Raw genomic sequence first — 11,278 nt, 5'->3', positions numbered from 1 at the left:
CTGGTCGGGGCGAAGGCCTCCTGGCCATGCCTACTTGGCGCGGACTTCGAGAGTTCGGATCTAGAGTTCGGGGGCGAGTTCGGCCTTTCAATGATAGGGGGAACCCGGTCTGATTCCGAGTTTGTCGCAGGCACAATCGCCTCTGGATCCTTGATAGTGCAGTTTGCAGCGGAGAGTCCGGTGGGCTCCAAACTCCCGTCTTCAGACCTGACGGTTTGCTCCGGATCTAAGGCCAGGGCGATGATCTGGGTCATGAATCCTTCAAAGATCAAGTCTCCTCGGACGTCGGCGACATAGTTTAGGTTCCCGAAACTATTTTGATGACCAGGGGCGTAGCTATCGATCTGTTTGAGGTGGCCAATTGAGTTGGCACGCAGAACGAAGCCACCGAATACAAAAATCTGGCTTGGGAGAAAAGCTTCCCCAGAAACGGCATTGTTGTAGATGATCGAACGAGCCATTGAGCCATCTGTTGACGACATAGTGGAACTCTCAATGAAAGCACCAATGTCGGTGTCAAAACTGGCCGATCTTGGGTAGGGGGTCCCGAACTATGCGTCTGAGGATCGAAGGTAACAGGAGGCAGGGGACATGATGTTTACCCAGGTTCGGGCCCTCTTAATGGAGGTAATACTCTACTTCCTGCTTGATTGACATTGATAAGTATAGGGGTTACAAGAGTTGATCTACCTCAAGATCGTAATGGCTAAACCCTAGATGTCTAGCCTGTATGATTTTTCTTAGCCTCTATGGACTAAACCCTCCAGTTTATATAGACACTGGAGGGGCCTAGGGTTGTAGAGAGTCGGTTTACAGAGAAAGGAAACTACACATCTGGATGCCAAGCTTGCCATCCACGCAAAAGGAGAGTCCCATACGGACACGAGGGAAGGCCTTCTATCTTGTATCTTCATGGCCCATTAGTCCGGCCCATGTCACATAGCCCGGACGCCCGGGGACCCCCTAATCCAGGACTCCCTCAGAAGGGACGGGGAGTAGCTGACCTGACTGGCGTCTCTAGGGAGGTGAGCGATGCCAAGGGTGTCGCTGCCGCCCAACGGAGTTGGGTCTTAACCTAGGAGGCAAGGGGGAAGGTACGGGGAGTAGTTGACATGACTGATGCCTCCAAGGAGGTGAGCGATGCTCACGGGCGTCGCCATCATCGAAGCCGGCAAGGCTGGCCAGGGATTTCTCCCGGTCTTGACTTCCCGCCACCATCACCCCATCTAACGAAGGAGCTGCCACCTCATGGGGAAATAGTACATATCTAGGGGAGGAGCTCGTTGAACAACAATGGAGGGAGAGGCGGCCAGATCTGGAGTCGTTGCTGTCGAAGTCGTCGTGCCATGGCCCACGTCCATCGGATGTTTCCTTGTCCACACCATCAGAGCACTGGCCAGCGCCCGCCACCTTATGTTGCAGATCCGATAGGGCCTATCATGTTAGGTCGTTGCCTCAAAGCCTCCCGTGAGTTAGATGGAGCATAGGCCCCACCGCTGCCTTCCTCACCAACCCCCCGAGCTTCCCTGACAGTTGCCTCAGGTGACGGTGAGGGGAAATCGAGGAAGATAAAGAGGCGGCGGGGTTAGGGATATCGCCCCTTGAGTCACCCTAGCGGGGCGACGCGAGGGAGGGGGTGCTCAAATTAAGAAATATGATTCTTTCATAGAGGGAATGGTGGCAAGCACTCCTTCTATGGTTCTCCATGGCCACTCTTGAGCGTTGGGGGTGGGTGTGAATTGTGATGGATTTTCGTCATAATGTGGATGCAGGGTAGTGGGGTTAATATGAAGAATATGGTTTTGGCCATGAGGTGTTGGAAGAGGAAAGTATAGTTTTCCCCCTAAAATCCTTCATGATGGACCATATCTCCCTGAACTCTAATACTAGATAAATTACACCCCGAAATTATACAAATTTTCGGATCAATGTGGCTCTGGGCAGTTTTAGAGAGAACTGAAGGTGGTTTTTGTTCTAATGATGCTAACTGGGCATATGACATGGCAAGACAGAACGATTCAATCTAATTCCCATCTCGGTACGAACCCTACCTTGCATCCTAATCATATGCACCAAAGGTGATTGGCGATGAACCCTAGCTCCCACCGCGATTCCCCATTAGGGCGAAAAAACCTAGCTCCAATCTATGGCGGAAAGCAATGATGCAATCCTTCGCTAGCTCCCACCAGCCGCCCTTCATCTTCGCTAAGCATGGTGTTGCCATTATAGTCACCGGTATCATACCGGGAGGGACAAATGGAGCACGCACTGAGGAGCTCTACCACTGCCACAAAAGGCGCATCGATGGATTTCATGGAGCCGCATGAATCTTGGTCATAGGTACAACAACTGCATGAAATCGAAGTTAAACTTCTATGCTTCTATATGTTTTGGTGTGGCTTCGATCTGCAACACTCAAGATCCATAATTTGCACTACATTGTAAATTGTTGTTCTTCAAGTGGCATGATAATCCAAACAAACAGTTCATTACTCGGTTGCTTAGTGATTTGCCAGGTGTTGTCAGTCATTTGAAGACCGATGTCAGGAAACTAAAGATTCAAAAACAACTCTAGCATTAAGTGATGGAGGAAAAGTCCAACATTCTTGATGCTGATGCATCCTGAAGAAGTAGCTGGACCGAAGAGGGAAGTTGAGAGAATGAAATTCAATGTCATCCACCATTTCTGTCTTCATAACCTTAATAATCAAATAAATTTGGTTTCCTCTGTGCATGGAATAAGTTTCACAAACTTTAGCTGAAACAAGGACTGCAACATCTAACATTGTCTTATCTGGATTCCACAAATCTGCATCTTCTTCATTTGTTTGCTCTACATCTTCTGAATATCCCTCCACTTTAGTTCCTTTTTCCTTTCCCTACCCTACATCTTGCACAAACACTTGCTCACTTTCCTCCACAAATACGTCATCAAACTCCACATATGTTTGTATAGTGTCCACCTTTTCAATTGATGCAACATCATTCAGATACAACAAACATTCACTGAGTGTTTTGTCAGGAACTAGCCAATGCAGTTTCGTCCTGCCTGGTGTTCAGGGAGCTGAAGTGGAACTTAAGTTTTTAGCTAGCTAAATGATACAGTCATCGCTAATGGATCGACAAGTACTCCATGGTCAACAGCTACCAGCTTTACTTGCCTCTACAATGTCATCTTTCCACATGATACATATCCTCTGCATGTGCAAGCACTTCTGCATAACCCAGTCTAGATTTTTCCACAAAAACCTCAACAACCATTCCATCAATATACTCCAGCAATCCATCTGCTCTATCAAATGTTCAAAAGTAGTGCAATCCAACTAAAAATTGTTGAGAACATCTGCTAGATCTTCTTTAGTTGTTGCACAAATTAGAAATCTTTGATCAACACATAATTCAGTGCAATAACTTATTAAAACATAGAAACAGTTGTTGCGATAAAAGGTCCCCTCTTTTCCCCTTATTTTCCCCTCTAGTCACAAAAATAATGCCATATTTTGCCCCTTTGAACAACTCACAAATAGAAACCATATACATCATGCAAAACCGTTGTCATGGCATGCTAAAATCGATGTCATGGTAGGGTTCTAGGCGAAGCCGCGGACAAGACTGGTGCCATAGCACGAACTCGAGCAATGACCCTCTATTTCCCCCAATATAATCAAGGAAATCAAACCCTCAAAACCCCACCTTTCTTTACCTATCTGATCAAGACACGAACGGAGTAGAACACCAGGAAACAAGGGTGGTTGAGGTCGGCGACTAATCTGCATCCATGGCGCCAGCGGAGGAGATGGCGGTGCAGTCGAGGAGGCATTGACGACGGAGGAGGATCCTTCCTTCCCCACCGCAACGAAGAAGAGACGAGACAATCATGACCACTTTCCTTGCGCGGGACAAAGAAGTGACACCCCCCTAAAACAATTTTGGCCAACTCAACATGCCCAATCAGCAATTACAACGTAACCCCCTCCAATTCTCCCCAAACCACCTGGGTCACATTGATCTAGTTTTGTATAAGTTCGGGATGTAATTTATCCAGCTTTAGAGTTCAGAGGGATATGCATCCGTCAAGAAGGATTTGAGGGTGGGGGCTATACTTTCCTCTTGAAGAAAAGCCTCACCCAACTTTCGTGTATGGCTTGCAACGTGAGGGACGAGTGGGGCTACTCTTTGGCATCTTCTCACCTGCACGCTGACTCGCACGAAGGGTGTTAGTGTAACTTCGAAGCAGATCACCAAATGGACATCACCAATTGTCCGCGTGGGCGGGGAGCCGGCCAGCCAACCAGAGTCACCAAAAAAAGTGGACATAGATTTTCATTGATTTTTTAAAATAACTTCGACATAGAAAAAGGACCTAAAACCAACTAAATCCTACTCTACTCCTACCCGTCAGAGGTGAGGTTGATAGAGCACGCATGGGACGGTCCAACCTCATTGTTGTTTATGGCCGGCGCAAGCAAGGCGGCGGTGACGATGGATACCTCTTTGGCATCATCGATGTGCTTCTCCGGTGCATCATCGTCCTCTGCCTACAACCCCTCAAAGAGCCTGTTGCGGACCACCTCGTTGTCACGAGGCCGCCAACGCTATGGGCGGATGGCACGAGCGTTGTGCACGGACTCAAATGCGGCCCGATTGATATGTGTGATAATCGGGGTCTGTCGCAACCATGTCCGTGACGGTAGCTTCGGGCGTGCGCCCCACCTCCAGCTGGTACGCTGTCAGCCGGTGCCCTTCTAAAAGCTAGAGGTTGTACTGCTGCCAGCCAGCAGTTACCTAAACACGTACACTGACGGCTCCTCCACCAGCACGGGCCCCTGCTCCTCCACCGCATTCACCAGCATTTGGTTGTAGTGTTGCCTCACCTGTAGCATGTTGAACCCGGACACCGGGGGCACCTCCATCGGCCCGGGCTGCTACTCTTCCACCGACGCCTCCATGGTGATCTCCACCATGACCATGGAGTCACCATCCATCTCCTCCGAGCGTTCCAGAGAGCTCGAAGGTTGGCTCGCACCTATGCGGCCCTAGCACTAGGCCTCCGTTTCGCGGACCTTCGCCACGAGCGTGGCGCGCCAATGTGAGTCTCTTGTACCACATCGCAAAGGACTCCATGGCCACGGCGGACAATGGACAAGAATGCGAAGGTGGTTGGACGATGGCTCGAACGATGGGAGAAGGGCTCGGAGGGGTAGGGTTTTGGGGCACGGCCGGACGACTTAAATAGCTGGGGCAGGGTAAGAGGTGGGTTGAATGTGGAGATCGTCATGCCCGTGGTCAAGTGGGAGCGGATTTAAACAGCATGGGCAAAATTTTCTAGAATAAAGGACAATAGGGTTGTTGCCCTACAGTAAATAGTAAAAAAAGGCATCAAAGTGAATGCACGATGGGTTCTCCAGACAACTAGAGAGAAGTTTTGGGTGGCCTGAAGTGTCAGAGTCCGATGTGGCGGGCATCCAAACTCTCCTAGACTTTTCCCGGTTTCATGTTGGTTTGTCGGATTTCAGAGTCCGGACCGGTCCAAACAAATTTGTTGACCATCGTTTGGTCGGACACATTTACGGGCGAGCAATACACGTTGGAGTCGTCCTTACTCCACAATATTGTTATCGTACGAGCGTCGTCACCATCGCTGAGCTGATCCTCAACACCATAAGGGCAAGGCCAATACATAACCCCAGGGTGATGCCTCACATGCAATGTAGGATCGGATGACAGAAAAAGTAGGTTCGAATAGGGAAACAGGATCCTTCTCAGAAGGCGGGTGCTTAGAGAGAAAAGTATGGTCCGATGCATAAAGTTGGAAAAAGTTAAAGTGAAGAGGAGGGATGCATGTGTAGTAAGAGTCACTTTTTATTTTTTTTTGATGAGATCCACTAGTAGTAGCTTGCATTGGGGAAAACAAATCAACACATATGCCTCAAATTACTTTTTGTCATAAGGCATCTGTATCCATATGCCATCATTGTACATGCCCTAACAGCAGCACTATCGTTGAGCCGCAGATGGGCAATTGACTGGTGCCTTCTCCGAACCTGACATCCAAAGGTGAATCACAACGCTGCAGTGCCAATACAAGCAGACACCACTCCGCAATTTCTAATTGCAAAGGCAATTAAGAGCATATATAATGGTTGATAAGATAATTTTATCTTAAGTCTTACATGTAATTTAAAGATGACAAAAAAACATGTTTACAATGGATCATCTCTTAATCTTATCTTCAATAATTAGCTATTTTTAAAAACATGATGAGACATATTGTGCTAAGAGATCATCTCATCATTTATCCTACGTGACATTCTTAAAATAGAACCATTTTACATGCCCTAGAGACTAGACGAGACCCCAAAAAACAGACCAAACATGAGGTGTATGGCCAAACCCGTCAAACCCAATCAAGAACATTCATAGGGAGAATTACAGCTGAGAAGAAAATTCAGAAGCCAAGCACGGACAGGGACAGCACACACTCTCAAACCCAATCTGTGATTTTGCTTTTGCTTTTGCTCATGTATCAAGAGAGTGTATATCTATCTGTCAACAATTGCAACGGTGACAAACTTCCGCATCTGTAAGGTGATATATGCATGTATAATAATGAACCGAAACAAAGAAAGGGTAAATATACAGGGCTAAATCTAGCTGGATGAATATGAGTAAGAAATAAACTTTGGAAAGAATGGAGAGTGAGGGGGGTTTGTTTGCAACGGTGACAAACTTCCGCATCTGTAAGGTGATATATGCATGTATAATAATGAACCGAAACAAAGAAAGGGTAAATATACAGGGCTAAATCTAGCTGGATGAATATGAGTAAGAAATGAACTTTGGAAAGAATGGAGAGTGAGGGGGGTTTGTTCTTTTGTCAGGCTTCTTTCTTTGAACTTTTTACTGGTGTGACATTATTCTGAATCAGGTCTTGGCAGAGAGCAGCTTCGCGTGATCCTGGGCGCTGCCAAGTTCAGGAAGGCGTCACTCACACTAGTATGAGCAAACAAAAAGATGGGGCACCGAGACAGCTACGTAGCATCTAGGTTCTTCTGCAGCAACCAGCCAGTAGGGTAATTGAGTTGAGGAGGTTCCAAATCGAAATTCCAGACCATAATCCGGGTGCAATTGTCTGCCAGGCCTTCCATTTGACTCTCGTCCTCGACAAGCCTCTCAATAAATCTTGACTCCTGCAATGGCACCATGTTTCAGTACAGTGATGATTTATTGATGTACTCTAGTAAGCATTGCCTTAGCAATTTCCCTATATAGTACAATATGGAATTGCTATGTTCTAGTTCCTTTAGATCATTGTATTGGCTATACTTGCTCTCATGGATATTCATATGGTTACATTTGGCTCACCCCAACAGATTGTATGTTCACAAAGAGTAATTAATAAAAACTGCAGTTCGTCAACTAGGACGGCAATTACAAAGAACTACTCCCTCCATATCAAAATATAAGACATTTTTTGACACTATGATACAGAGGGAGTAAATAATAGTTGTCCTGACAGATATTTTCAAGCAAAAGCTAAGAAGATATCAAGATAAGTCATTTTTTCTGCCTAGGTATTTGAAATTTTGATGAAGAACTCACCTGCAAGCCACCCCTTCCACCTGAATGGAGTATAATAGACCCTACAGTAGGGCTCTTCCATCTCTTAGGATCCCAAAGAATAGTGCTGTTAAAAGCAAATCCAGAAAAGCCAATTGGAAATCGACGAAGCATACTGCTCTTCTGGTTTGTATGCCATCCAGTGACCTGATCACCCTTACAAAGGGGGCCTTCCAAAGCCAATTTATACTTAGTCCCAACATGTGTTGCTACTGGCCATGTACCAAAGCGCCTGCATAACATAGCGCAAAATTATGAGTAACATCTTAACTGTTCAATGAGAGAGATGCTCTTGGAGAATAGGTCACAATTTCAAATTTCATACTACTTGGTTCAGTGACAGATGTTTTGACTTTTGATGTGAAATTGTAAACGGACATTATCACCTCTCTTGGCTTCACTGATAAAAACAATGTTCGGCATCCTTTGTACTTCATCATATCTTAACCGAGATTATATAACGTAGAACTATAAATCAGAAAAGAAAAGAACTCCTGATGGCAGACACCATTCATCCTCTATAATTCTATCATCACTTAACTGAGATTACATAACCAACAATCACAATAACTATGATCTCTAGAATTAAGAAGATAAATAACTCCTGACAACTTCTGTTTGGCCGTCAAAAGAATGGCAAATGTAGAAATTCATCTGGAGTGAGGATAAGGACTAAATCTTAGGTTTGGTAGATTAAATGCATCAGCACAGCAACTTATAAATGCAGTAAGTTTGTCAGCTCTTTGTCGTGTCAAAAATCACAAGCCAAAATTATTTCTCGGTATTCTAATACAGAGTTTAGTGCAAAGCCTTTATATTTTTCTTTAATTATAAGGTTAGGAGGTACTGCTAAATTGCATCCCCACACAAGTCGGCTATGACTAAACAAGCAAGACACTTTACTGGATATATTTAGAAAGCCTGTAAAGTAATAATCAATCAAGATTTAATTTAGTGGAGAAAAGATATGTGACCTACTACCACTACACTGCTTAAAATAGTCTACTTTTTGTTGTGCGGGACATTTTATAGCTGCATGGAGCCCCAGTGCACCAAAAACAAATTCAAAGCTATCAGAAATAAGGATGACAAAAGTGAAATAAAGGAAGAAAGATAGGATGTGCATTTCTATGTCAAACTCCATCCATCCCAACAATTGTGTACTATTAGCTTCAAGATAATATCCTATTACCAGAGTTGATTGATTCTAGCATTTAAAACATTACGCATTATCAGCAAATTTGAGAAGGAAAAAAAAACATTTCATACTAACTAGCAAACATTCTTCAAGCAGTAAAAGATTTTACAACGTCAACATGCAGTTAGTAATACGAAGGTGAGCATAAGCCGACAAACAATAGTTTTCAAGTTTTGATGATAAAGTATAATGGTAAATTAATTGATATTTGTGCTGGTTAAAGAGTGTCAAGATTTTACTAGTTTGCATCATGAATTGTGATAACTTAAAGCAGAATAGATCAACTGTCACCTGATTTTCCTCATTTCTTCAAATAGATCGACTGAGTATGCTCTCTCCTCATCGGCAAAATGCACTATACCATCTAGATGATGCTTCTTTATATGAAATATTGCATTGTTCTTTTGGCAGACAATAATCTTCCTAATATTTGAAACATTCCTATTGCATACAATATGTCTGTACATGATCCCAGAAGACCTCAGGATTTCTACTGTTTCACGAGACTGATATGGCCACTCTGCCACTATCCACAGAAGAGGAGGCGGTACATCCTTCAAGACATGAATCAGACGATGAAGGTAATATGCCTGGTGTGGTCGAACTGTTGTTGCTGTCACAACTATCAGTTGCTTTCTTGCAACAATGCCAGAATCATTAACAGAATGTACAATAGGCAAGGCTTCAACAAAATCTGCCTCATCATCCAACATTGCAGGAACTGGGGGACTCTCCTCAGCCTGTGGCTCATTAACCGCTTCAGATTCAGCCTCCGCTACAAATGGCTCCAGCTTGGTGCCTTGATGTTCTACCATTTGTCGTCTATCAATCACATCCCCATCAAATGGAAGCCTGTCCTTTTCAGCAGGCATTTTGTTTGACAAATCAGCAGAGAAGAGCGGCGTGAATCCGATGAAAATGCCAATCATGAAACACACGAATAGATTGATCATGGCCTTTTTCCAGCCCATCCCCTTTGACTTTGGCCTCTCCAAGGACCTAGCATGCTTGTGGGACGATATAGTTGCCCACGCAGATTTTAGGCTGCTCGACATCAGGACAAGGTCAAGCGAAGCCAGCGAAGTCAGCACCCCTCTCATTGCAACATAGGACTGCGAGTACGCCATCTTGGGAGACGGTGAGGGGTCGAATTCCGACCAGTCCTTAACCGACCCCTCTCGCTGCATTGCCCCAGCATTTCTTCGTGCCATTGCAGGTGCTCAATATGTCACGCATGTACAGTTCTAGAGTGAAGCAAAAGACATCACCTCTCTGAACCAAAATGCTGCTCTACAGACAAGTTGTGGCTCCAATCACTTCATCTCATACCAGCTCAGTCATAAACCGATCAATTGCCCAACAAGAACAGGTACCGCAGCACCGGGTAGACCGTTCCTGTCCTCAGAAATTCCAACTCCACGCCTAAGGAACGCCTTCAATTTCAGCCTTCTCTCCCGCTGCAACCAAAATTCTAACATATTAGCACACGGAGATCATAGATCTATAGCTATATAGCGAACACGATAACAACAAAGGAGGAAACTCTAAACACAAACACAGCTATAGAAGTACTCCAATCTAAATGTCAAAAGAGCAAATGGTACCGGAAACAACAGCAAGAAACAGCCAAAATACTCTAAAATGGACAAAGCAGGGGGGGAATGAGTTCTTGATCCAAGCCGGGCAGAGCAAAACAGCAGCATGAAATTCCCCTCATATGCTACCACGGAACGCCTGGACTGGTTCTGTTCGAGAAAACAAACAGGAGGCATGGAATAAATACCTCGGGATTGGGGTTCGGATCCCAAGCCGCGGAGCGTGGGTATGTCGGATCACTTCACGAGGCAATCCCCGTCCGTCCGTCCCTCGCCTCGCCCCCAGCTCTTGGCCTGGCCTCGGAGGAATTCGTGTCGCGAATCGAGACGGGAGGAGTTGGTGAGGGCGGAGGGGGATGGAGAAGAGGAAGAGGAGGAGGTAATGGTTGGAGGGGGGATAATGGCGGCCCAGTCGGCGGTCGCCGTCGGAAGGTGGGCATGGGAGCCCTGCTTGCATTTAAACCCTCCAGGTCCTCGGTATTTTTTGGGTAATCATTATTGGTGGCCAAAGATATGCTGAGCTAGTCAATGCGGTGTGGCAAAGGAAAAGGAAAATATTTGAGTACCCCACATGATTTTTTTTAAGCTCCCATGGAAAATATTTAGGCCCCTGCCCCTGGAATGGAATGATGTTTCGGTGAAACTATTTGAACATCTTTCTACGAAGATGAAACTGTTTGAAAATGGTTATGGCACGCAGGGGTAGGGGCACCGACCCCCTTTTTTCTTTCGGCTTCCAATTTTTGTTTTTTTAACCGAAAGTCCAAATAATTTTCGTTTGCATATTGGTGTTTCTTATGACGAGGGCTTTCAAATAAGCTTCATTGGATACGTTTTTGTCATTTTTTTAATCATTGATAAGTTG

At 45.3% G+C, this 11,278-nt stretch overlaps 1 protein-coding gene across 1 annotated transcript; it reads right to left on the bottom strand.

Annotated features, from left to right (window-relative positions):
• Positions 1 to 6,484: 6,484 nt before the first annotated feature.
• On the bottom strand, positions 6,485 to 10,878 carry LOC125544575 (putative beta-1,4-xylosyltransferase IRX9L). The gene is made up of 4 exons (XM_048708308.2): positions 10,602 to 10,878; positions 9,110 to 10,275; positions 7,603 to 7,852; positions 6,485 to 7,190 (listed from the first exon to the last, which is right to left on the bottom strand). Exons 2-4 carry the CDS (start codon positions 10,027 to 10,029, stop codon positions 7,032 to 7,034), a joined length of 1,329 nt encoding a protein of 442 aa, XP_048564265.2. The 5' UTR covers positions 10,030 to 10,275; positions 10,602 to 10,878; the 3' UTR covers positions 6,485 to 7,031.
• Between the last annotated feature and the right edge of the window lie 400 nt (positions 10,879 to 11,278).

The sequence above is a fragment of the Triticum urartu genome, chromosome 3A (assembly GCF_056163025.1).
Source record: "Triticum urartu cultivar PI428250 chromosome 3A, HENAU_Tu73, whole genome shotgun sequence".
NCBI lineage: Eukaryota > Viridiplantae > Streptophyta > Magnoliopsida > Poales > Poaceae > Triticum > Triticum urartu.
The sequence above is the reverse complement of the archived record's forward strand: the minus strand, read 5'-3'. Positions and strand labels throughout refer to the sequence as shown.

Bases quoted from the DNA above. Each gene is read 5' to 3' on its own strand.
- LOC125544575 (XM_048708308.2), bottom strand. From the start codon at position 10,029: ATGGCACGAAGAAATGCTGGGGCAATGCAGCGAGAGGGGTCGGTTAAG. The intron at 7,853-9,109 runs GTGACAGTTGAT...TATGTTATGCAG, and splicing joins GAAGAAATGAGGAAAATCAG to GCGCTTTGGTACATGGCCAG. The intron at 7,191-7,602 runs GTGAGTTCTTCA...GTGCCATTGCAG, and splicing joins GTGGAAGGGGTGGCTTGCAG to GAGTCAAGATTTATTGAGAG.